A 27676-nucleotide genomic window follows, 5' to 3' on the forward strand; every position below is an offset into this window, starting at 1 on the left:
ATGGGAACCCGAACCTTCTTCCACTACAGAGAGGAGGAGCAAAAGGAAGAGAGGCAACAGAGCTTGCAAATGACCTCTACAACCAGAAAGAAAAAGTTCAAAACCAGGTAAAGCACAGAGTTAGGGACAGGCCAGGTAAATCAGGTCCAGAGAGGACCTTCTGAAGCATTACACTTGGTACTGGACATTCATAGATCTGTTGAATTTTTAATTTATGAAATTATTCAACTTTGTCTGGATTCTTTCATGTGTGTCTGCCTCTGGAAGTGAGGAAGAAGAGACTTTCACCCTTTCAGAATTATCCATAGCAGCTGCCCTTGCCTTGACCTCCGAAACACTACCGTAAGTCAGAAATCACTACAACTCAAATACAAATATAGTATATACTATCACCTTTGCATATAAATGTCACAGGTTCCAGCTCATCTTCTTGGAAGCAAAAAGACCAGGTTCAACCAAGAGGTTCTTCCTTTGAAAAGAAAAACATCAGTTCTCAACTAAAATACAGAAAACTATATTATATTTTCTTGGTAGCTCTGATGATAAGCAACATCTCCCTGCTAAGGGAGCAAGAGCTTGAAAGAAACTAAGTTTCACAGGGATAAATGGAAAGTATAGAGCCAGATTAATAAATTAATGGTGACAGATGGAACTCCCCCTCTCCCCTAGAAAATCTTGGCAATGACCCTGCTGACATCCTCCTGTGATGGCTGAACAACTTAAGTAGTCAGCATCATCCCTTCTCCCTTTAATCCTTCCCAGTTCCCCATCCAGGATTAAAAGTGTCCACATAGCGGATCCCCTCCTTGTGCCACAGTAGGAGAATCCTTCATGGTAACACTGCTTGGTTTCTAGGCTGCATGACTGCCTGTCATCATACCCCCTACTGCACGTGAGTTGATGTTTCTGTCCTTAGTGATTTTTTAGATGTAACCAAATATATGTGCTATGAAACAAAAACAAACAAACAAAACCACTTTCCTAACTTTTGTTGGCTTTTTAACATTCTCTATTGCAGCAATTACAAGCTAAAAAGAGAAGCCACCATCCTAGAGCTAGAGCAGAGGGGACAAAAGAGAGTTCGGTTTGGGAATGACATGGAAAAGTTGGAAAAAGAAGTTATTAGGAACTGCAGACTGCTGCGTGTGAGAGCTGATCGGAAGGCCCTTCGGAGGAAGGTCAGATGTAGAAAGAAATAAGACATTTTTATGGGTAGCAGAAATGCCCACAGGATTATAACTGCTAACACTAACTAGCATTTTGGAGAAGATACTAAACCTGATCAGGTTTTAGGACAACCTCAAAACCATGAGAAATAAGAACAAGACCTTCTACTGCTGCTACTGAAGCATCATCACACATGTCCCTTTTCTAAACAAATTTGTATAACTAGAATATAATCCCTTTCCATTGCCTTTATTCATTCTGTCCTTGTTCTAGGCCGTAGAAAAGGCACATATGGAGAAGGAATACATTGAGCTGCGTTCAGGGAGACCACCTATGTTCTGGATCCCACTCAGAGTACATGCAGTCTGGGAGAGGATGGAAGTGAAGCTGACATGTACAGTCCTGGCTTCCCCACCACCACAGGTTACTTGGTATGTCAGTCAGTGGTGGTGACTGACGCTGTTCATGTGGCTAACAGAGCATGCACGCATTTCAGGAAGCACCCAGAGGAGTAATATCTGTGTCCTGTTTGAAAGAAGGAAGGGAGAGCTTAAGAATTCATAGAAAACACTTTCAATTCTAGGCCACTTCTTCAGTTCCACTGTTAGATTCAGTGAGGAGGCTAAGTATTCAGTGGACCCTGGAGACAGTGGACAGTCCTAAGGGGCATCTTTTGGAACAGGACTGACATTTATGTTGATAAATTGGCACAGAAAGATTGATTTCTCTGCTTCCCTTGGTATTGTATTTCATCAGGCAAACTGAGGATTTAAACCAGAATCTCTTGTCAGTGCTAAAACTTTGCACACATACACACCATCAAAGCTTAACTACCAACCAGGATACCATAAAAGTTTTGGCATTACATTGCCATAGATCCTACAATTTGTAAAATACAAAGCAACTCTTCTATTTACTCAGATTTGCTTATTTACAAATATATAAAAGAAAAAGTGCTATATACTGGGCCTGACCACAACATTTACTGTTAACAATGAAGGGACAGAAATAAATCAAAGATCACCTCAAAAGCAATTTGCAAAGTGTACTTTGATCTGTTTGTTAAAGTCACTGACCATTCCTCTCATAGAAAGTCTGAAGTATGCAAACATTTGGATTACTAATGACTTTGTAGGCAGCTAACTCCTCTACTGTCAGAGCTCCTGATGTCCTGTCTCCTCTCAGAACAACCCCTTTGAATTATTCAAAGCACAAAGAGAGTATGAACCTCCCACAGATCCCCAGCGAACACAAGGAAGCAGGAGACATCTGCTCAAACTTCCTTACACAGCCTGCAAAGCAGGGAGCATAAACTGAGGAGGAAGCACCAAGCCAACGCAAAGCAGCCGTAGGCAGCCCCCGGCAGCACTGGGCCGCACTGGCGAAGAAGCACAAGCGGCGCTATGGGATGGGACGTAGGTTAGCTGCAAGGCTGTTCCAGCTTGATGTGGGATGAGAGCCGGAAAAAGGGAACTGTTGTCTACTCCTCTGTTCTGTTGCGCCCCTGTTGTGCTTGACACTGTTAATTTTAAAATAAGGTGTTAATTTTATCAGTTTCTTCATCCCTGTTAAGCAGCATGTCACTTTTGTGTTCAATTAGGTACAGAAATGGAGTCCGTATTGATCCTCGCCTAGCCCCAGCAGGGAAATACCGGATAAAAAACAAGTTTGGTATGCTCACCCTGCACATCAGCAGGTAATGCATGCACTCTTGTCTCTGAGTTAGCTGGGGGGGGTTTACTGGAATAAGGCCTGCTTTCCTGAAAAGCCCAGTTTGCATATGCTAAACAAAAAAAAGATAATTATTCTGGAGGCTGATCTTGTTTGACTTTAGTATGTTGTGTTTGAGCTAAATCTGCTATTAGGAAGAAATCTCAACAGTAATTCATGTGTGTATTTAAACCCAAATAACTGGAGGTAAGTACAAAATCTTACAGCGTTATTAATCTTTCCTCCTTTGTTAGGCACGGCAAAAGTTTTGTCCTTCAGGGCAATGTCATACACATTAAGAGCACTTTATGAGCAGACCTGCCAGAACCATCCCAGCTGAGATGGATTGATGCAATCAGAATGAAATTAGGACTAAAGCCCTATGTGCTAAACATGGAATAAGTACAAATGCCTATCTTTAGTGAAACCAAGTGTTCCACAGGGCTTTTGCTTGCTCATTACTTGAAATATTTTGCTTTTTTATATCAAGAAAGAAAATGACCACTAATTATAAAAAATCTTTGCACTCAAAAGGAAAAACAGCTTCTAGATTAAAAGGAAGTAACTGCTTCTAAATTTTGGGATTAGAGAGAATCCCATTGGAATATATCCTGCCCTAAGTTATCTCTAAAATATGAACAAAACCAAAAACCTAAAAATGAAGGAAAATATTTTTTTCCAGATGCTCCATGGAAGATTCTGCTGAATATAGTGTTGAAGTTAAGAATCAGTATGGCGAGGCTTATTCATTTGCTACGGTGCTTGTCAGGAGTAAGTAGAAAATGTTTTGTTTTAGATTTTCAAATTTAGATTTTTCAACATATTTTCAATGCCATAAATTATATCACAAGAACATACAAGCACTTTGGAAAACAAAGAGAGAAGTAAGTAAGTCCCCTACAAATGAGGGGAGAATTTCTCTCTTATTCATTACTGAAGGGGTTTAAACACAACTGCATAAAATAACATTCAGCTATCACCAACTGATATATACAATGGCTCATTTCTATTTCTCAGCCACTTCTGGACTCAAGCAAAATCTTTTAGATTCCAAACGGACACAGCTGTCCTTCCACTCTGCTGAAGTTGTACTAAATTTAGATACTTATTTCTTCTGGACTGATATGAAATAGTCACTCAGTTCTATACAGGATGGGATGAAAAGAGTCTGGTGCATTTCTAAAGATAGGCAAACAATTGATTAACAAGTAATGTGCTTCCAAGGGAATCTCTCAGTGCAATATTACATAGAATACCAGTCTCATGGGATCATAGTTTCATCACTGATCTTTCCAATACTGCTGAATATTTCCAATATACACATACATACATGTGTGTGTGTGCGTTCCCACACACATATATATGCATATATATATTAAAAATCTTGTCATAAAAAGACAGATCAGAATACACCCACAGAAGTGTAGACAACTAAATGTTGTCAGTTAATCTGACAAGAGTCCAGGCAGTAATTCAAATGGTAACAGTCGCAATTTTTGAATAAGAAGTAAATAGATTTGCTCTGTAAATCTTACTGGTAGCCAAGCCAGCTAGAACTATCTTTTCAGATAGGAGAGGTTATAGATTGGTACTATAACCTAGTAGATAGGATTGTTATAGATGGTATATTTGATGTTATTCCTTTAACAAATTATTGGATCTGTCAGGGGTTATGTTATTATCATCCTTACTCTTTGAATGTCATATTTTGATCACATATCAGTGTGTGAATGCCCTTTGGAGATGCACATGCACGTACACCCCTCAAAAGGGGAATCAAGAATCTCAATAAATGTGTATTCTTATGTTATCTTTCAAATCCTTTAATCAAAAAATGTCACTGTAAAAAGGACATTGTCAAATGTCCTTGTTAAAATTCAACATGTCTGCAAATATGTAGCATACACTTACCAATTCTAAAGGCACACTAATAACAGACCAGAAAATCATCACTTGCAAACCTTTCCAGATCCCTAAATTCCCCTTTCCCTAACCCTCAAAAGTCACCTGGTATACAATGCCACTCTGAACTGTAAGAGCTGGGCCTTTGCCATGCAGCAGAAGTAGCTGTCTGAAAAGATCCATGACAACAGTTGCACAGTCCTTCTCCCCATTTCCCTGTCAATCTCATTAGGATCAGCGCTGGCACGATGATACAATCATGATCTGAAATGCTGTGGTCTGTCACAGAAAACCTCCTTGGATGGGACTGCTCTCTTGATCTCTAAGTGCCTGATGAAACTGTACTTCATCAGGCCTGATCAGCATTTCAAACAGCTTGCTAACAATCTTCCTTGTGCTTGCTGCTGAGAGGCCCGCACTTTCCTTCTCCCTTGACCCTGTCTAATGCCATCCTAGTAACATGACTCTTCCTTTTGCTATTTGTATTTAACATTCTGAAAATAGAGACTATACCAAAGCCTTAATCCTGCCTCCACTGGAAACATTCCTCATCCCCCAGGCAAGCTGATGGCATCTCTTCTCGGGCCCCACACTGTCTGGAATGCCCTTGATGCCAGGGGAGGGTCTCAGGCTTGGTAATCCCCTACAGCAAAATTTCATTCTTCCTAAAGACATCACTGCAGGGCTCACAAGACCTGGGCTGAGGCTGTGGTTTCCTTCCTGTGCTTTCCATGACTTACCTCTTCAACCATTAACACTCATTCCTCACGTTTTGCTTACGAGTACTGCTATTGTCAGGCTTCATTCATTGAAAAACATTAATGGTGTTATTTTACGTGCACTTCTTTGGGTTTATAAAGATAGGAAAGGAAAGCATCTCGATCTCATCCTGTTTAAATGCAACTGTTCTTAGATTCCAGGTCCAAATTGCTTCATTTTGTGCTGTGATCCCAGCAGTTCTCACAAGCTAGAAAAGGTTAAGTGGGTCAGCATCCACGTGTGATGCCTCCAAAGAACCCACAGCTGTTGTAATAAACGATTTGACAGAGACACTCGTCCCTCACATTCAGGGATGACCTCAGTATCTCAGAGCAGTCTTTAGTTCTGGATGCACTTTCTTTTAGCTAAATCTTGAAGTCCAAGTCAACAGTAGTCTTCAAGAATCCCATACTATCTTCTGTAAGGGGAGGCTGTTTAAATATAGTAGTTTGGCCATATTCTGTTTTCAGTAATGTATATGACTCTGACATTTTTTGCTTTCCATTCCTGTGCTGTTTGTGCCATTGAGTAGCTACCCTGCTCTTACTCAGTGTAACAGTGGCCTCTTCTAGCGTAGCTTGTAATGATATAAGCCAAATTGAAAAAAAAATGTGAGTTGTGAATAACCGAGTGCACACCAGCACTTAAAGCAGTACAGATATACTAGTATAGTCATATCAGCAATTTCCTATGTAGATACATCCTTGATGTTTGTGAAGCTGTTAAATGTAATAATATTTTACCACACAGTGAGGCTTTAAAGGTTCAAATTAAGTGCTTGTTTCAGGGAACAAAATATTTTACTGAGCATCATACTATGTTTTGGGGGAAAGATAAACATCCTTACAAGATTTGCTGAATGTATTTTCTTCTTATCTTACAGAATATTATGAAAAGGGGTCAGGATTTGATTCAGAAATATACAGAAGTGAGTAAATGACTATTATTATTTCTTTGATTTTATAGCCTGAAGCAATCTGATTCTTTTTATCTGAGCTATAGCTTTTCCTATCAGCCTGACTTCATAGGAAAAGTGCAAGGTTCAGGTACCACTCTAAATACATCATAATCATTATCATCATAGGAAGAAGGCTCTGGGAAGTCTCTTTTATCATGCTGTATTCTGTTCTTATTTCACAGGATCTCTTATTGCCAGAGAAGCAGATTTTGCCTTTTCACTGAAACCCTTATTTTCAAGGGAAAAGGAACCTTTCACCCTTTCCTGTTACTTCTCTTCCGATCTACTTGAACACCAACAAGATATCAGCTGGTTTAGAGATGGTTTGTATGCAACAGCTAAATTTATATATATACATGAATATATTGTTTGATCTCATAACATAATGCTTACAGAAGAGAATTGGAATTCAGATTCTTGAGTTGCTCTCAGGTCTTCTTGAGCTACAAGCTATGTTATTATTTAATTTGTACTTTTTCCTATTTGTAAAAGAATGATAACACTAAAATGTTTTGGAGGTAGTGACTTATTTATGTTTGTAAGAAGAGTTTAAGAGCCTTAGTTCCATACATTGAAAGCTCAAATTCTCCGTTGTTCTGTCATTGAAAGGCCAGTGGCACTCTAGTAAAAAGCTTTCTGGATATCCTCGACTCTTTTGCTGCCAACAAGGATGTCAAACTTAGCCAAAGGGCTAAGCTATTTCTGTGCTATTAAGTTTGGGCAAGCAGAAGTGACACAGTAAGTCTGTTCTTGCCATTCCAATCCTTCTGCCAGAATCAGCTGTGAAAATAGCAGAACCCACTGAATTTTTGTGATTTAGAGAATTTGGCTAGTTTGTATTTCTTAGTTCTCCCAGAATTGATTAAATATATACAAAATGCACAGTATGTGCCATCCAGCTTTCCGATTTGGAGGGCCACTCAGGCAAAAGATCCTGCACACTGAGTGGTATTGTATCCTCTGGTAGAGATGGTAAAATACATGGCAGATGTCAGAGCATCCAGTTACCTGGTGGGAAGAGCTCCTCTGAAGCTGAGTACCTTTTACTCACTAATCTGTCTCAAGTCATATTTTGCTACTCTTTTTTGCTTGGCTTGCAAGCTCTTCAGGAACCATATTTTTTGCTCTTTATTTGTGCACAAACAGAACACAGTGGGACAGCAGCAAAACAGGATTAGAGTCCATGACTACAACACAGTAATAGTATCAGGAGTGTCTTACAGATCTCTTATCTTGCTCTGCATTTTATTTGCATCTGGAAGTATGCCACTCCTGACCAGTTCAGATGGAGTTCCTTTATCCCTCTTCATATTTCACAGGTGAGTTGCTGCAGAGTTCTGAATGCCGGAAAATAAAGTATCAAGACCAGGAGGCTTCTCTGACAGTGTCATGCGCTTACAAAGAAGATGAGGGATTCTACACTATTCGTGTTCCCACACTGGATGGATACAAAGAACAGACTACCTATGTGTTTGTTAGAGGTACAAACAGAATTCTCTCCCAATTAGAACAAAAGCTCCTTTCCTGATCCCATGGCATAAAGGAATTCACAACCTCATTCAGAAGAAAAAGTCCCCCAATTTTGTGCATGGGCAAAATTAACAGAATTTCCAAATCCTAATTTCATCTATGACTTAGGTACTAGAAAATGTGACTTCTACTACTGGGACACTAATGTATCACACACTTAAATTACTGTCTGAGTGAAAAGTTTAGTACAGAGAAGAAAAAACCTTAACCACTGTGGCTTGGTATTTATATAGATGCTGCAGCAGAAACAGCTGGTGCACCAGGATCCCCACTCAATGTGAAATGCCATGATATAAATAAAGATTGCTTGATTCTTTCTTGGGTAGCACCCAGTGATAATGGAGGAAGTCCAATCTTGGGATATTATGTTGAAAGGTCTGTATGTTGATCATCTTAGAGCAAAAAGTCTCATAATTATGTTGCAGAAAAAATATGAAGAAACAGCATGGGCTGTATTTCATTTCAGATGTGATGCAGGTTCAGAGGATTGGGTGCCATGTAACGACAAACCTGTGAAAACCTGCAGATTTCCTGTTCTGAACCTTGTTGAAGGACAGACATACCAGTTCCGAGTAAAGGCTGTCAATAAAGAGGGCATCAGTCTTCCTTCAAAAAGCAGTGATCCAGTTACAACATATGACCCCAATAAGAACAAAAGAGTGACAAGTACGTACTAGAAACTGGAAAACGTCCCCATTAAGTACCCTATGAGGCTGCAGGTAGAGCTGACCACAGTTTGTCTAGACTCTCCTTACTCTCACAAATAGTGTTGCTACATATTGCCACACGGTACCTTTGCTGAACTCATCTAGTACTATTCTGAAAGGGAGAAGATCAAAAGACCAGAGCTATGACATTTCATTTTAGTGTACTTGAAAGCTACATCATTATGTGTATAATGAAATAACACAGTTCTGGTTTCTCTCTTTTTTTACATGCCCTAAGTATCTTCTCTTAGAGCATAACATTGTCCTGTTCTACATTACAGTTATTCCGTATGATGATGGCAAGACAATAGAAATTTTCAAGGATGACTTGGAAGGTAATTTCAAATTTATATTGAACCCTTCTTTCAGAAAGAAATGATTGTTCTAGAACCATGAGATCTGTAATAGCATGACTCTAGAAAAAATACACTCAGGAAGACACACCCTTACACCTCAAAAAAGCAGAGGCATTCCAAAATATAATGGAGCCAGCCAATACTGTTAGATTGATACCACTAGAATAAGCCTGGTGTAGCATGGTATTTATGTAAAAGCAGAGGAAGGAAAATACATGAAATTTTCAGAAGTGTTACAACCTCATTTTCAAATGTGAGCTATGGAGTTAGTACCCTTAGTCTCATTACATCAATGGAATTCAGATTTTTAAGTTGCTTTTAAAAACAAAAAAATCCTTGTTCTGGTGACACATGGTGGTAATGGTGCACAAGGCTTAGAATTTATCCTAAACAGCACAGCCTCTTGTAATAACCCTGTTCTCCGTGTTTGGGACATCCTCAAAGGGTTCATGTCCTCTCCATTATACTGAAAAATCTTACTTTACAATAGGAAAACAATCTGTTTTAAAATATTTTTTTGGGCTACATTATAAAGAAAGAAATATAATATTCTGACTTCCCATAGGGCATATTAAAATTCCCTTGCCACCCACCAATGTCCATGCAAGTGAGGTCAGAGAAGACTACGTGGCCTTGGCTTGGGACGAACCAGATCCAAGAGGTAGAGAGCCACTGAATTATTATGTGGAAAAGGTAAGAAAATAATACCACACAGATGGACAATAGTTGCTGTTCCTGAAACAGAACCATTTATTTCTCTGATGGCCTACCGCACAGGTCTGTATTTACTGAATGTAATTAATTGCTAGTGGCTCTTTAGTGTAGATTGTGGGAATGAGTTGTCACCACTCCTAAGAGATAGATTTCCTCTCATAATAAAAAGGCCTATATAATCATGTTTCCTCCTGATAGCTCTGGCAGAAAGTAGAAAGGAAGCAAAGAAGCTGAACCACCCTTCTCCCCTGAAAATGTGTTCAGTCCCTTTCCTGGAGTGAGACACCTTGAGAGGACACTCTGTGGGGAAATTTCTACTGTTTCTCCAACACTATTCGTGTGGGTGACTGGAGAATTACAGCCTTAAAAGCGGCCTGTTCAGCCTGTCTCCAGCTCTGCAGTTTACTAAAGCTAAAATCCCAGCTCTGACATCAACCTAAGTTGCAGTGACTAACAAAAATAAGCAAATGAGTCTTATACCACAGAACGGTTGCAGAGCTTTAACAGGAAGACTGTTCCTGCCGAATGGGCCAGTAAGCGTGAAAGAGCTGGGAAACACTGCCCCGTGGTTCACTTTCCTGTTCACCTCTAATCCTTTTGTTGGTTAATAAGTACCTTCTACCAACCTCCTTTCATACATATTCATTTCCCACCTTCTGTACCATTTCTGTTGCAAAGGTGGCTTCTGTTGCCATGGAAGAAACGTTTGAGTATTACAATAATAAATATACAATTTAAGCCTTTTCTTTTTTAAAAGCTACTTTCCTATAAAAAAATAACTTTGTTATTGCTCAGGAGGGTTTTAAGCTTTCATGAGTTATAAATCATCTCCTTTTTCTTTACAGTCAATCGCAGGCAGCAACTCCTGGCAAATGGTTAATCTGGATATGCCAGTTAATTCCCCAAGATTTGCACTCTTTGATCTTGTTAAAGGAAAATCATATTGTTTCCGCGTGAGATCTGTTAACAAGTATGGAATCAGTGAGCCATCCCTGCCGAGTGAGCCCATAACTGCTGGAGCAAAATTGGGTAACAATTTAATTAATATGCACTACACTAATGGATATGGAAAAGGATACATACTATCAAATGAACATGTGGGCTTTTCCTCCCTTTCCTTTAAACTTTATGGTGTATTATTACACAGCAGTTACTTTGATATAAGGAAATATCTTAAAGCCTTAAATCCTTGCTTAATTACTTTGCAGTTGGTCAGTGCACAGTGTAAATCTATCCAAGCAATGATAGGGGAATTACATTTAATAAAATAAGAAATTGTTGAAGCATGTGTTTATATGCTTCCAGTAGGATGTAAGAGAGAGGTTTCACAGACCAGTGTAGGTCTCTGCAGGAATGATATAGCGAAGACTGCCGAAGGAGCCCATTTCTTGGGGCTTCAGACGAAACAGCAGTCTTTGCTGTTGTTTTCTTCTCATGGCTGAGCTGACTACAGTAAGAGATACAAAGATTCATGCTCTTGTTTTCAGTATGCAGAATGATGAGCACTAGTTCCTTTTTTTTTTCACATTATCCCACATAACAGCTGCTCAGTGCTCATTCAAACTGTTCTTTTCTCTGTAGATTTAGAGAAGCATAAGCAGATGTAACTGCTGAAATCAATGGGCTGTAAGGGCAAGGTGTATGGTGTATGACAAACCCAAACACATATACACATAAGCTGTAGACTGGAACAATGTCCATGGCATTTTTCTCTAATTAGAAAACGATGCTCTGGAAAAGGTGAATAAATCAAACAACTCAATTATGAAAAACAGTCTGAGTTTATAAATAGAAAATATCATATCTTCTCTGTATTTTTTCTTTTTTAGCTACTCTACCGCCTCCATCTCAGGTTTTAGCTTTCAGAGACACCAAGACATCTGTTGTTTTGCAGTGGGATAAGTTAAAAGATGGTCTGGAGCCTCTTGGCTACTACATATATTATCGGGAGAGTGGAACAGATGAATGGCAAACTGTCAATAATAAGCCAGTGACATGTAACAAGTGAGTTCAGCTATTATGCTCCTTTGGCAGAACACAGGGTGCCAATATGGATTCCTCTGCTAATGGCTGGAGTCATATTTCAGCTAAAAGAAGAACTTCCTTCTCTGCACACACACAGGCATGCACACACGCAAACACCACATCCTACTTTTAGACTGAACTATTGTTCAAATACTCCGACTCATTTTCATATCCAAAGCTAGACTGATAGCCATGTCCGTGTATATTTTCATATACTGTCAATCTGCAGTAGATGTATCTTTTGGGATTAGTAGAACTACATCCATTTTTTTGCTCATTTTCTAGTAGAGTAAATTGGCATCGTTCCCAAACAGGATTTAGAAAAGCTCTCTAGCTGTAGGGTCCAATGCCAACTAGAAAAAGTCCATTAAAAAATCCCATTTTTTCTACTGGTAGTGCCAACCAGCAGTGTGAAACTTTTCAGCATCTGATTTACACTTCCTGACTGATTTACCATTTTCTGTGATATGATGCACTTTAATCTGGAATGGCAAATAATGTAAATAGCAATACCTTATTAAAATTTATATGCTGCCTGTTCAAAAGACCGATTGCCTGCACTTTGAACAGTCAAGTGTAAACCTACTGATTTTCTCTCCTAGATTTACTGTTCCTGGGCTGCAGCCTGGAAAAGAGTATGTTTTTTGCGTGAAATCAGTCAGTGAGGCAGGACTGAGCGAAAGCTCACCAGAAACAGATCCTATCGTTGTAAGGCCTGCTATCGGTAAGTAAAACATGCTCACCTGTACACACAAAATATCCCTCAAAAACCTATCTATCATGCATAGTTATTATTAGATGTAGTGGTAAGAGCGTTGAGCAGCTAAGCAATGCAAAAGGGAACTGATTTGTTGTACCCCACAGTTTCTGTCATCCATTATACTTGTCAACAGCAGATACTAGCATTTTGAATTAGCAGTGTGTTACACCTCCAGTAGTCCTTTGGCACTAGGACAAGGGACCATTTTAAGTGCAGTATTATCCTGGTATCTTAAAATCAGCATTGTGATTTTCTCTAGCACAAAGCCCACCAGCAATTACACAAAATTATGAAAAAACTACCAAATACATTAGTCAATATCCAGCCTTTGCTATTCTCCATTATATCAACCCACTGCTTTCACCTCTTCTATCAGACAAACCATAAAGCAACATGCCAAAAAAGCTCTGAGACCTGTCCATGACTTTTCTTGTGAAATCTGCTTAAGAATCTGATCAGCTGAGAATATTTCTACACTGCAAAAGTGGTATTAAGGGGCCTTAACGCAAATAAAATCATGTCTGATATGAACACAGAAATTTTCTCAGTTCCGTTCAACCAATACCTACATCTCTTTTCCTGATCCCTAGATCTCAAACCTGTATTGAACAATATCCTGTTTTCTCTCTTGCTTTGCTGTGCAGCTTGTCCATCTGCACCATATGGGTTTGTTCTTCTAAACTGTGGGAAGACTGACATGACCATTTGCTGGAAACCCCCAAAGCGCAAAGGAGGAACAAAGATTCTGGGTTACTTCCTAGATCAGCATGATGCATCTGAACTAGACTGGCATGAAGTCAATATTCAGCCAATTCCTCAACGAGTTTACAAGGTATTAAATTCAGATATAATAGTATTCTTCTTTAGGCATAGTAGGATTCAGCAATAAAAAGGAATGAGCTGTTTTTCCCCTTTCAGCTCTTCTAGAACTCTCTTCTTACCACCATAGGACTGTATCTTGATGACTGTAATTGCAAAACTGTTCTGCCAAGCAAGGTTGTACTAATAATCTGTTTGCACTTCTGAACTCAAAGGTGAGCAACCTTGAGGAAGGACACCTGTATGAATTCCGGGCTCGTGCAATGAATATGGCTGGTGTTGGGAAAGTATCTGAACCTAGTGACTTGTTCAAATGTGAGGAATGGACAATGCCAGAACCAGGTATGTCTGATGTAAAAACAATAGCCAAAAAATATTGCCAGGTATGTTAGTTAATCTCCTTATTCTTCTATGAACCTGAGGGACTTCTGAAAACTATAGAGTTAATGGTGTTATGGTGGGTTGGTTACAAGCATACAAATGCATTCCAGACATTTCCAGAGAAGTTCAGATCCAGACGTATTATTTCTACATTTCACAGACAGAGCATCCATATATTTTTAATAATATCCTTATTTCCAGAAAATGAAGAATCTGGATCTAATATCTCAATATCTTGGTATATTGCACCAAAGGAAACAACATTAAATTACTTGATGAATACTTTTTGTCTGTTGTTTAATTACCATAGAAAGGATTACTATGGACCTGCTGTTAAGTCGTTATCATAAAACTCTCAGCCTTCTAATCTGAGACTCAAATGGAGGGCACCAGTTGCATTTTTTACGTTAATGTTTGACAGCCTACCCTTTGTTGAACAGGCCCTCCCTACGATGTGAAGTTCAGTGAAGTAAGAAACACATCCCTGATGCTACACTGGGAAGCACCATTGTACACAGGAGCAGGTCCAGTTACAGGGTATTATGTAGACATGTGTGAAGAAGGGTCAGAAGAATGGAAACAAATAAGTAAGCAGCCCATAGCGAGCACCCATATGAAGGTTTGTATATGCATCCGGCATCCAAGTGTTGCTTCCCATTTAGCCTATGTTAATTCCTGTCATTGTTTCCTGCAGGTTTCAGACCTGGAGACAGGGAAATCACTTATTTTCCGAGTAAGAGCACTGAACAAGGCTGGAATTGGTCCTCCCTCTCTCCCTTCAGATCCAGTGGTAGTAAAAACCAAACCCGGTATGAAAGGAAGAGTGATTAGATTGTCTGTGCTGAACATCTCCCAGTAAAAAATATCAACTCAGTTGCACAGCTTTTAGCTTTCATTAAGAGTTCATCCAAAGTACTTCTTTGATCCCCATTATTATAAATACCACACGATCTGTAAAGTATTTATCCCCATAAGAACCCTGCTAGGTAGGGCAGTATTACTTTCCCAAAATACAGAAAGAAACCTGAGACACTCAATGGATATAAGTAACCTGCAAAATATCAGTAAGTAAATCTATGTGGAGCAGAAGATAGAACTTACCTTTCTAGCAAACGTCCAACGCCCTGATTTGTGATCCATACTGATTAGTTAACCCTCCTCCTTCTGCTTTGACAAAAGCTTGTATAAGAGAATGGCAGCTGCACAAACAAAAGAGAGGGAAACAGATATTAAAACTTGCCTTGTAGCTAATGTATATGAATATATGTACCATTTGTAGCAGAAGATGAGAAATGATTATTTTTCACTCTTTGTTAGCAAGATGGAATGAAATTAATTTAGATTTATCATGAGTTCATGTGAGCTCATTTCACTGCAATTACACCAAAGGTGAATTTGACTCTGCTTTAGAAGAAAAATACTTTATAACAATATCCACAGTGACGGTACAAAAGAGAGTGTCTAAGACCTATCCTGACATGAGGAGTCTGTAAATACTATGATGTTTGCAGTAAAAAGCTGATTTAAGTAAATATTAGTTACTTCTTTCACAGCAAGAAAAAGCTTCAGTCAAAGTAAAGATGAGCAAATCAAACTGCCCAAACGTATTTACTCCAACTGTACACTCTGGCTTTTTTGAAAACAATTGTTTCTCTGCATCTACATTTACTCATCATTATTGTGTTTCTCCATATACAAAGTAAAAGGTTAAGTCAGATACCCAGACACTAAACTCTGCCCTGTTTTGTTAAGGAGTGCCATTTTTTTCTCCCCTCATACAGGCATAAATGAAATCGAACTTGGAGTCGATGAGGAGGGTTTCATTTACATGGCTTTTGAAGCTCCTGAAAAGAATGATTCCTCTGAATTTATCTGGTCAAAGGACTATGAAGGACCACCAGATTCTGACAGAGTTCGAACTGAAGAGAAAGGCAATAAGTGAGTAGACATTTCATACTAAGAAACTGTGGACTGTGCAATAAGGAACCCATGAAAAAGTGAGAAAAACATCAAGACAAATGTTTCCCTCTGCTTTCAATCTTCAGCTAAAATACAAATAAACTACGGAAGTTTTGCAGTTCTCTGTCCCTGATTCTCAGTTCTGGTGCCCCTGAAACAGGGGATTCAATGCAGTCTTCTGGTCACAGAAGAGAAGCTTCAGCCATCATACGGCTAATATTTTGGCCCTGCTCCTCAGTGTCACATGTAAATGGCTATGAGTGCTGCATTCGATGTTCCAAATGCATCAAGTGTGTATTGTATTCTCTTACAAAAAGCATCACTTATGAGCAAAATATGATTTATCTTTATTTTTCTTCCTAAGATCTAAGCTTATCCTGAAAGACCCATCAGAAAAGGATCTGGGTGTGTATTCAGTGGAGGTCACAGATGTAGATGATGATATCTCTGCCAGCTGCATATTAACACAAGAAGGTAAAAACTAATAGTTAACAAGAACAAAAACCTGATGTGCCATAATTTTATAATATTAAATGTTTAAAGGAAAGCTCCACCTAGAAGAATAGAAAGTGATTGACATTATGTCATGATAGTGGTATGTTTCCATTTCTTGAAGGTCCAAGGGCAGTTTCTTTTACAGAAAAGATTCCATGGTCCTGAAAGGTAATTTTTCCTTCAGGTTTCAGAATTAAGACATAATACAATATCACAGTGATTTAAAATTTCATTGCAACGCGTTTGTTGATTTGTTACCACCAACATTTTATTCAGACATAGTGAAGAATTATCTTCACGACCTCTTTGAGTCCCTCTTGCTATGGAATGCTTTGTACTTATTATCAACTTTTTGACATAAATGAAGATCCATTGATGTATTAAATCATACTGATACAATCAGTTTCTTTTGGCCTAGTTATACTAATCTAAATGAATTGTTATTCTTTGCATTTCAGATCTGGATAAGTTACTGAAACGTAGCCACGAAATCAGGAATCCATGTAAGTAGAACCAGTAAGAAACAACTACATTTGTGACTTCCATATATACCCTCTGAAAGGGGAACCCTGGCACAATTCTGGATGACTTCAGCTGTGTGATTTGCATAGGAATCCCCCTGCAGCCCCCTTCTCCTTGTTTTCCAGTGATCAAGCTAATATCTGGATGGAACATTGATGTTCTTGAGAAAGGAGAAGTGCGGCTGTGGCTAGAGGTTGAAAAGCTGTCACCAAATGCAGAGCTACATTTGATCTTCAACGGGAAGGAGCTCACAAGTACGCCGGTATGTACTTTTCAAATACTGGCATTTATGTGACTTACTTTCCCTTTCCTTGACAAGGATATAGACCAAAAAGCTACATCCTCCATGCTCCAAACTCCCATCAGACATTTTGATGGCTGTTTTTGGAAGACTCTAGGGCTTGGTTTCCCACTAAACAGGAAGCCAAACATAACTGTCTGATTCTCAACTTCTTCAGTCCTAGCACGATTGCAGCATAGAAGATATTTGTTAAAGACAGCATAATATCCATAAGTCCTCTGGCCAGCAGAAACTTCACTGGTAACACTTAAAGAAAGCCCACTACTTACCTGTTCTGTTAAAGCAATGTGTAGCAAATATATAGAAGGCTTTACTTATTGTAAGAACTGTCTTTTCTACACTGGAGGACTGACATGGTAATGTATGATTTTAGAGTATTTTTCAAGCTCTTTGCAATGATAATATTTGCTTAGAGCAAACAAGCCGGTAAAGCATAATGATAGTATTTATGTTTAAGCATTTGGCAGGTTTCGGGGCGTGTGTATAAAAGGTTCAGCAATGCTTGCGTGATGTCAGAGGATGGCAGTATTACTCGTCATGTCCCAAATATGTGATTACATGCCACAGATAAGTAATTATGTGCAATGTGTCCATTATACTAAAACTCATACAGATTCTGGTAAGTTGAAGCATCTAAAACATACAATGAAAAAGAATATATTGTATCATGTGGTTTTAATGGGAACTTTCTCCCAGAGAAGAGTTCTGCTATAAGTTCTGCTTATATGCATAAACAAATGTAATAGACTTTTATTTATATTGGAAAAAATACTCTTTAACAAAATTGACTTGGAGGCAACTCCGGGAGCACTGATTATATCAGTATGTATTGGCTTCATTACGCCTGTAAGGTGAGGGAAATACATAAGGATACACATATAAAATGATTGTTTGAAGTGTGAGTGTTCTAAAAGATGCTGTGCCAGATCTGGCCTTAGAATACTCCCTCTGCAAAAAAAAAAAAAAAAAAAAAAAAAAAAAAAAAAAACTTATTCAATTCATCATATTTGTTTTGTTTTACACAGACACACAAAATAAACTTTGTCAGAGAAAAAGGTCTTGTAGAACTTATAATCCAGAATTTCTGTGATGATGATAAAGGGATGTACACAGCCCAGCTACAAGATGGAAAAGCTAAAAATCAGTTCACCCTAGACCTTGTGGATGAACGTAAGTGGAAATTCAGGATCAAATATAAAGACTGCCACACTCAGTGGAAAGTTTCCTAGGCACTTACGGTCCCAAAGTATTTCCCATAGTTAGGGTGGCGCATTAGGAGAGAGGGAATCAAATCTTTATATTAGTACATATATTAAAGTCCAGGAATCATGTAAGAAACTGAATTTCTCTTTAACACAAATCAAAGCTTGATCTTACAGACAAGATCCTTGATGATAAACAGTGTCTGCTAGAGCAAAACAGTCATGGGAGTGATCAGTATTTTTTTCCAAATGTTTTAGATATTATTCTTCTATGGTAAACTCTGTGTATTGGCAGTAAACTGTATGGCATGTACCACGTAAGTACCTTAGAACATTATCAGGTTGAAAATTCAGTGCATTTAGCAGCTGTAATGTAATATAATAAAGAAATCAGTCAACTGCACTTATGAAGAAGTCCAAGCAACAAAGAAAAGCTAAACATGGAACATGCAGGGGTTTTGTATGTGCTAGTATACAGGAGTTTTTTGATTAATTAAAAATATAAAGTAAAAAGATCCCCATTCATGCACTTCCCCAAACAGTATCTATCTCCATTTTTAGTTCTTGCAAACAGTTGGGTGATTTCAAATGACCTTCTTAAGCTTCCAATATATCTGAATGGAATGTGTCTATACAAATGTCAGTGTCTACCTCCCTCTTTTTACAGCCAGTGGAGAGAAACAGGTACCTTTACAGAGTGATTCAGCATATGCTAAGGTCAGAATATAAAATACTTTAGAGGAGTTGTGCTCTGAAAGTGCCTATTTTTCTCCACTGATAACAAAGGAAATGTATGAAACAGAAGTTGCACACAGTTGTCTAAAAGTGAGGTAAATTCTACACTCTCTGCCTTCCTCTGTTTCCTACCTTTGAAGCATTTTAAAATTAGGGTTTCTAGTCCGAATTTTTATACAGCCAAAACTTCTGTTTCATTTCCTAAATGCATAATGCTGAGGTCTTCAAAGACTTTTCTATGTATTTTACATCATGAAAATAAATATTAGGTACTGAGCAACAAGTACAATGAAAGATTGAGGGTACTAATTTGTTCAAGGATTCTCAATAGGGACCAGGGGTAGCTGATGCACCAGAGATGTCTTATAAACACATATCACTGATCATGATAACACCTTTCATGATCAGAAATCTCTACCGTGTTACGCTAAGAAATAATGTATTTTTATTGACTTTGACCACTGATGTTCTTGCAGGTTTTGATAAAGTCGCAGAAGAGGCTCAAGCAAAATGGAGAGAATGGAAGAAAAAGCAGGGTATGATAACCTGAAGGTTAATGACTTACCAAAACTATTGTTAAATGGATGGCAAAACCTGAGCAAAGCTGTTTTGCTAAGTGCTCTAAACAATTTTCTTCACTGTCCTTTTTAACTGCCTTATTTAAGTTGATTAATGCACTAGGATAAGTCCTCCTTTTAAGATAATCTCCTGACTTAAAAATCAAAATATCCTCTGAATCAGTGCTGCAATGCAGAACATTCTTGAATTCTGAAAATTGTCCAGCCTGAATATATGCCCTGTAGTTAAGACCCACCCACCTTCCTGGTAGAAAACAGGGTTCTCCAAATATGATAAAAAAGAACCTTTACATTCCCCCTCCCATCCAATACTAACCAATAAGGAAGTTTATTGAACAGTCCTTTCAGAGAAAAAAAATATTAAAATTGGAAAGACAAGTTTGCCTTCTAATAGGAATAAAAAAGTACATTCATTAAATAACGGATGCTTAGGCAGCATTACTAACAACATTTTACGGTAAGACCCCTCAACAAACATAAGATCTATTACTTTAGGAAATCATAATGACAATAATAATCCTATGTCAAAAACTGTGGTGGCTACTGTACACAAAACTCAGTTAGATAGAAAGTTATCGGAGGGATCATTGTTGGGATTCACCACTAGATGGTGGCATTTCAATACATAATACTTTTAAGACCTTTGGGAATACATAGCAAGAGACATTTATTTTCTTTTATAGGTCCATATTTTATAGAAAACTTGAAATGGAAGGTGACTGAGAACTGTGAAGTACTGCTTACCTGCAAGGTACATACAGCCATATAATTCATACTGTGTGCAGTTGCATCCCTTTATCATTACATTTTAGATGTGAATTTTAAGGGATAGCATGAACAGTGTTCATTCAAATGGCTATTTGCAAACCAGTGAAAGGTAAGAGGTAATATATCTTGGACAGAAATTTTAATAGAGAAGGAAATTTCTCAGACTCTGTGGCAATCCTCCAATGTAAGTGAAGTTCCTTCTTAGAAAGACATGTAAGCATATAGAAATAAAATGTGCTTGGTATTCTGACTTCTAAACCTTCACTTCAAACAGGCAACAAACCTGAAAAATGACACCAGCTTTCAATGGTTCTTCAACAAAAAAACACGAACAGGCGGTGCGTTTGACCAACAAACTGGGATAGGAACTCTTCAGATTAAAAAGGTGAAAACTATAAAGCAACTCAGAGGCTTTGGTGATATCACTTAAACACACAAAAAACTATGCGTTGATCTTATTATTAACATTCAAAGTACATTTTGGGTAGTGCCCACTAAATAAAGAAACTGAACAAACACAAAAGAAAGCATAAAACAGGAATCAATTAAAGTTATAGCCAGATAGATCTGAATTAGAAATGAGATAATTTTTAACAGTGAGTAGCTATTAAAATTTTAACATATTCTGAAAGTGGTTAAAAAGGAAAGTGAGGGTTCTTCAGGTTTTCAGATTAAATTGGTTGTCTATTCTGAAGATGAGCTTTAGTCAAAAAAAAAAGTTACTTACTGAACTCACTACAGAAGTAACTGAATGAAATTTTATGATCTACCCCATACAGAAGACCAGACAAGCTGATATAATGTGGCTTGTAGTCTTCGAAACCTGCAGCTCTTCTCCTCTGGGAGCACAGAGGTGAAATAAGAAAGCTTAATGGTGTAGTTAGAACTTTATTACCATCTCTGCAAGGCTAATTTAAATCATGTTTGGTTTTGATTTTTCATCTTATTTTCAAATAGCCAGATCACCTATTAAAATGAATAGAAAAACATGTGTGAAGGTGTGTGCCTCCACTGAAATAAGTCTGAGGAACAGCAGGGACACTGCTGGCTGGAAGTCAAGCACATTGGCAAACCAATATGAGAAAAATTTACACAGCAGTGGGATTCATCATTACTGAGTTCCAGCAGTACCAGTACCTCACACTACTAAGGGCACCCAGTGCTGCAAGATGACAGAGGGGAAAAGTTGAGATAGTGACCCCCATAAATGACAATGTACCACCTTGTAATGAATCAGGGCCCTCTCTAACCTTTCAAGGCAGGTTCTAGGGCGATTGCCTTTTTTTGTCCTCCTTTCTGATCACTCCAGCCAAAATCATGGGAGGGAAGAAGAAAATCTCAGCTCGCCCCCTTCTTTAAATCCTGCCCTATTTTAATGATATGTGAAATTTCTGGTTTGTGTGTGTGGGGTTGTTTGTTTTTTTAGTATTTTTTATATATATGTATATATTTGCCAGATAACCAAAGCAGATGAGGGCCAATACAAAGCACTTGTTTCAGACAGCCGAGGAGAGGACTACACCCAACTTGATCTCACAAAAGGAGGTAAGAGAATATTACACATTCCCACCCCGCCTGGCATTCAATTTGGATTTAGAAACAGATTTCCTAACTTTCTACCACACTTAATTACCATAGTATCTACATGCATCCATAGGAATTAAAATTTGCACAAAAAATCACTGACCAGATTTAAAGAGTTTCCCAATCTATTACAGCATATAGATACTAGATCATAACAATGTATAACGAGATTAGTTATGACCACAACACAATTTCTGTCAAGCACAGGAGTTAAAAGTTCAGGAATGTTTCAGTCACTTCAACTCAGAAGCAATCAAAAGAGTCTACTTTCAAAGACTAAATACTACCCTGACATCTGGAACCTATCATTTAAACCTGATACAAAAATCTGTTCTCAATGACATTCTGTTGCACACACTGAGTGTTAAGAAAGATAGGAGCATCTAAACATAGCAAAAAAATGTCCAGCATCTAAAAATAAATCAGGCACTGGCAAGAACTTCATACCCGTAAGCTTCCCAACAAGAAGACAATGAGTAATTACTATATATAATACATTCTGAATGTAATAAAATTAAGTTGGTATTTGAAACATGATTTGCTAAATACTGTAATTATAAATACTTAACCACCTTTATGTCTTTGCAGCTTTTGAAGACCTTCTCAAGGAGCTGTGTAGGATCAGTGGTATGTCTTTTTTTCTCATCAGCTGATACGGTAGTAATAGAAGGGGAGGACAATGAAATGTCATGATCAGAGCAACGGCTCTGGAAGTGACCCTGGGTTTGGATCAAGAGGTCAATCCTTAATCTCTCAAGCACAGTAGTACTGATTAAATATTCCTCTGGCAGTAGAAACACCCTCAAACTGACAAGGGGAGTGGTCAATAAACAGCGGGGTATGAACAGAAAGAAGCATTAGGAAAGTCAGGATTACAGAAGGTTGTGAAAAAGAGATTACTTTCACCTCAAAAGAGAAAGGAAACATTAGTTTAATTCTTTTTTTGCACTGTTATTTCTGCTCAGGCACAGGTGTAGTTTCATATTCCAGCATCAATGCAGAGATCTAAATCTCTGTGGTCTTGTTTATAAAATGAGACTGCTAAGAACAGCAACATCTGAGCTAGTGTTGAACACTCTCTAGAACAGATGCTGACATTTCTTTACTGGCTGCTGGGTAAAAGATCCGCGGCCTTCAAGAGGTAGAATACCATCTAGCTTTCAGTTGGCCACATTCTCCAGACAGATACATTAATAGGTTGCTGGGTATTTTGTTTGCATAATATGCAAAATTACACAGACTTCCTTGGTTGTCCTCCTCCATTTCAATCTTTTAATTACACTATTAGCTCTTTCTGCTACACCTCTGAAAATTCAGCCTACTGAAGAAGGCATCAAAATCTACACTGATGTGAAGTACTACACAGACTACTTGAAAACAACCTGGTATCACCAGTAAGTCCCCAAAAGATACTTGCAAGGCTGTTGGTGTGCTGTTGCTTGTGATTGTTTATCACTGAGATTAAGCATGTCAAGCCTAAGCCTGCAGCTTTTAAAGGCAATGGGAGATTTGCTGAGTCAGGGCTGAAAACTGAAAGGGCTGGAAATTCTCTCCACATCCTGAAACACATGTAGACTTCTAAAATAAGCAGTCATGTTATTTTTATCTTACCACTGCACAAATATTTATAAGTGGTCATCTTTACTAGAATAATAACAATACATTTGAGGGACTGATCAGTTATAACCACCTCAGTTATGACAGAAGAGGAAGTTTTTAGGTTTTAAGTTCTTTGATTCTATTATGTTACGCTTCTGATTGCTTTACCTCCCTTTGAGTAACAAATATTCCCAAATATTATATAATTCTTTCCAAATACTAGTTAATTTAGTTTCACAGCATCCTGGTAAAATAGAGAAACACCATTTTATTAGACATTTCCTAAAGATGTATACAAGGAGGCCAATTTTAATGATGCTCGAGGGCTAAACCATTACAAATATTTAATGTCTAAATTCTGTCTACTCTACTAAATAAGAACAAGGTGCTCTTTTGTAGAGCTTGCAGAGATTTGACAAACTGCCTGCAAGAACACAGGTGCCTAGTGAGATTTTCAAAAGTGACTGAGCATATAACTGTCAGTGAAATTAGCAGTGAAATTCTGACTCCAATTCTCCTGTTCTAATCAGCAGATCTAAAGAAAAAGCTAGTGTTCTAATTTATGCAGTTCCGCTCAAATATTATTGAAATGATACAATTTATTTACCTAGGGACAAACGACTAGAAAGTCATGATAGACTGAAAACTGGGAGTACAGTGAATCAGATCTGGCTTCACATACTGAACCCAACAGATGCAGATAAAGGAAAATACACCCTGGAGTTATTTGATGGGAAAGACTCTCATAAACTATCGACTGACTTGTCTGGAAAAGGTGAGCTGAGTTAAACAATACTGTTATAGGAATGATATATGTGTGCTGCTTTCCACGATTCCTTCAAATCATAGGCAGTGACTCCTCTCCCATATTTGAGATGGAGCTGCAGTTCTGTGATAGCATGCCATGAAACACTGTTAAGGAGGACAGTGAAGTGCAGAGAATTGTCCAAGAAAATGTGGGGAGAAGAGAGGAATGAGCAGCAGAAAGGACTGAAGCTTTTCGGGAGCCTTGCTACTATAGCATAAGGATCTCTCCCAATCTCCTCAGGACTTCCCTTTGGAAAGGGAGCATCAGGCCCCATATATTTCCGTAGTAAACAAACAGATACACATAAACAGACACATATTTCCTTAAGGCAGATATACTGTTTAGATGATGCAGATAATTACATGTAGTTATGTGCACAAACATCTGTAATTCCAACAATAATGCATTACATTAAATCTATCAAGTTAAATGAAATAAACAACACCTTTCCTTAAAAAAACCCTTTTGTTCTTTCAGCCTTTGAAGATGCCCTTGCTGAGCACAGAAGGCTAAAGTGAGTTTCTGCCCAAGTACTTTCACAGCTAAGCTAATCCATTTTGGGTATCATATTCTGTGGTGGCCACTTAGCATGGATTAAGGAGCAGGAGAGAGAAAAGGTTGGAGAGGATCATTAACAAATATAACTTTATCCCAGAATAACCCCCATGCTTACTAACTGCAAATGCTTAAGCACCAAACTGTCAGGCTATGCGTCTGTCTGAATGAAACAGAGCCCCTGTCTCACTGGCAGCAGTGACCATCCCCCTTCAGACCTTAGACCAGAGGCCCAAAGGGCCTTCTTAGGCCCAAGGGGCCAAAGAAGAAGCCTCCAACACCTCTTTCTGTGTTCTACCTTTTCTGCTGGTTCAGCGCACTTCAGCTTTCCAGACTGCCCTTCTGATTCGATTGCTGGAGTGCCACCCCAAACCCTTTACTGAGAGCATCAAACTATCAGTAGCGTCTCTTAGAATCATTCGGAAGATTAGGCTTTAAACAGATATGTGAGAACCTCCATTGTTCCTATGAGATTTACTGAGATTAAGAAATTGCTTTTCACTACCAATTTTCTTCTAGTTCCATAAATTGGCTAAGAAAACCCTTTCCTATTAACTAGTTCAAGCATGAAGAATCCCTTTTTAAAAAAAACTTCAAAAGTGCAATTATCTATAGCTGTTAGAGAATAATCTTCCTTTTAAAAGCACTGAGAACACATATCTAATAAGTAGAACTGCTATAACTGTATCTCTTCTTCACTTTCAGAGAAGCAGCCATAGCAGAAAAGTGTAAGTAAATTAATATTGTATGTTTTCTTCTGCCAAACAAAGCCAAGTGTTACACTGACAGGTAAAATTAAGGGGTCATGTTTGTTCATTCCCAGGTCGTGCCAGAGTTGTTCAAGGTCTGCCAGATGTTGCCACTATCATGGAGGATAAGGTAATATTGAGTAACTGTTCATACAGTTGGCCTTGGCACAGACACAGAAGAATGGATGACAGGGAGAGAACTACTTTTTTTCCCCTATAGTACATTCCCAAGCAGGTTGGTCACAGCTGTGCCTTTTTGAGCTACTGCAGTTGCCAAAGGTGAGAGGTGATACTCTCCACAGGGCTTGTATCACTCCCCAGCATTGTTGATGGTGCTTCCAAACACATACGTGTGTCTGCACATACATGTGCTCTCTGTGGCACAAAAGTTCTTTCTTATAGGTTGCTGGTGTTACTGTTTCCTAGGTCTGTTTCATAGCCAGATCCTTTCTGTTGCCTTCCTATTTCATTTTCAAGATTAGACTAAATGGTTTAAGCACAGGACCTAATTTTCCTAACATATATCCTGCATCTTACACTTCTGAGTCAAAATCACCTTTACTGGTCCTCAGACAAAAAAACAAATCTCTAAAGTAATTCCTAATTCACTGTATGCCTATTTAAGTGTTACCTTATAGTGTAAGAAAGATGTAAAATGCCAGTACCACAAATACGAGTCAGGCCCGGTGAATCCAGTCACTTTAATCCTGATGACTCTGATGTATATCAAGAGGAGATGGATAGTTCTGGAAATTGAAAATCTAGAAGAATTTCCATAGTGTTTAAACTGCCTACTGTCAATTCTGACATTTTATTACCTAGGCTGTGAAAGTGACCTTCAGTTATTAATCTAAGAACTTTGTAGTCCTCAGGAGCTGCAAAAGAGAGAAATTTAGTTTAATCAAGGACCACTATTTGTTCAGAATCACAAACTAGACAATGAAATTCAATCTGGTTGTGAGATATCCACTTTTAAAACAGTAGCTACCTTTTAAGAATCATCACTAATTTTATAAAACAAAGACCTGAGAAAAAAGCATTTACGCTACTTATTGAATACTACACAGTGGATCAGTTCTAAGTCTGATCAGAACAGATAAGCAACCTTTATGGATTCTTATTGATGCTGTTTTTTCTTTTACTTCATTTCACATTGACAGAACTTCCTTGCTCATTTATGCCTTCACAATCTATCTCTACTATGTGTTTTACAACAGACCCTATGTTTAACTTGCTGCGTGACCGGAGACCCCTACCCAGAAATCAGTTGGTTCAAAAATGAGAAGGCTATCGTCTTTAAAGATCGTTATAAAATGGATGTGAAGGGGACAGTCGTCACAATTACCATTGAGAAAGTCTGCAATGAAGACACAGGAAAATACAGCATCTATGTCAAGAACAAATACGGTTCTGAAATAGGGCAGGTTACTATCAGTGTTTATAAGCATGGAGAGATACCAATAGGGGCAGAAGCAGAGCAAATCCCACATGAGAGTATACCAAAACAGCCTAAATGAAGTAGACATCTACAACTAATTGAATTTAAAAGGAATTTAACACTTTTGGATTCCTTTGACTGTCTCAGACCCATAACTCAAGCTCTCTTTCTTATTTCATATGTAGAAAATAATTCTCAATGTCTTTCATGGGAAAACATGCCAAAAAATAATATAAGATTTAAAAACAAAACAAAATGAAACAAAACAAAACACTGCATCTTCATCAATGCATCAGTAAACAAATCTGTGGAAAACCTCCAAAACCCTAACCAAAGAATTCTGCTCTCATGTCCTAGATTCTTATTAATAGATATGTAGTTTGTGTGTACGTGTGTGTGCATGTGTGCCTACACGTGTACTCACCGATAGTGCTGCATGGGAAATACCAAAGGATTCACCTATAAAAGAAACATGCTTCTCGTGGATTCTCTTTTTTTTTTTTTTTTTTTTTTTTTTTGGATTAAAACCCCATTATGTTAATGATTATCTTGTAGCTGACAAATGTTTGTATGTTTATTATTAAACGCACATGTT

The 27676-nt window shown here is 38.2% G+C and overlaps 1 protein-coding gene across 1 annotated transcript; it reads left to right on the plus strand.

The window, feature by feature from the left end:
• On the plus strand, positions 1 to 27428 carry MYOM3 (myomesin 3). Its single transcript, XM_062593796.1, has 36 exons — positions 1 to 107; positions 268 to 342; positions 1019 to 1178; positions 1441 to 1598; positions 2768 to 2863; positions 3560 to 3648; positions 6422 to 6466; positions 6679 to 6819; positions 7816 to 7977; positions 8260 to 8401; positions 8493 to 8692; positions 9015 to 9068; positions 9655 to 9782; positions 10649 to 10832; positions 11633 to 11807; positions 12431 to 12552; positions 13233 to 13420; positions 13623 to 13749; positions 14229 to 14407; positions 14483 to 14597; positions 15570 to 15726; positions 16112 to 16221; positions 16701 to 16745; positions 16890 to 17026; positions 18091 to 18235; positions 19479 to 19538; positions 20264 to 20331; positions 20623 to 20733; positions 21806 to 21893; positions 22521 to 22559; positions 23221 to 23326; positions 24143 to 24306; positions 24817 to 24853; positions 25600 to 25622; positions 25718 to 25773; positions 26861 to 27428. Exons 1-36 carry the CDS (start codon positions 1 to 3, stop codon positions 27158 to 27160), a joined length of 4293 nt encoding a protein of 1430 aa, XP_062449780.1. The 3' UTR covers positions 27161 to 27428.
• The last annotated feature ends 248 nt before the right edge of the window (positions 27429 to 27676 follow it).

Source organism: Rhea pennata, chromosome 23 (genome assembly GCF_028389875.1).
Source record: "Rhea pennata isolate bPtePen1 chromosome 23, bPtePen1.pri, whole genome shotgun sequence".
In the NCBI taxonomy this organism is placed as follows: Eukaryota; Metazoa; Chordata; class Aves; order Rheiformes; family Rheidae; genus Rhea; species Rhea pennata.

What these genes read in the sequence shown, in the direction of transcription:
- MYOM3 (XM_062593796.1), top strand. Translation starts at nt 1, where the DNA reads ATGGGAACCCGAACCTTCTTCCACTACAGAGAGGAGGAGCAAAAGGAA. An exon ending in CTCACCCTGCACATCAGCAG is followed by an intron (nt 2,864 to 3,559) that starts GTAATGCATGCA and finishes ATTTTTTTCCAG; the next exon opens with ATGCTCCATGGAAGATTCTG. An exon ending in GCTGAGCACAGAAGGCTAAA is followed by an intron (nt 24,854 to 25,599) that starts GTGAGTTTCTGC and finishes CTTCACTTTCAG; the next exon opens with AGAAGCAGCCATAGCAGAAA.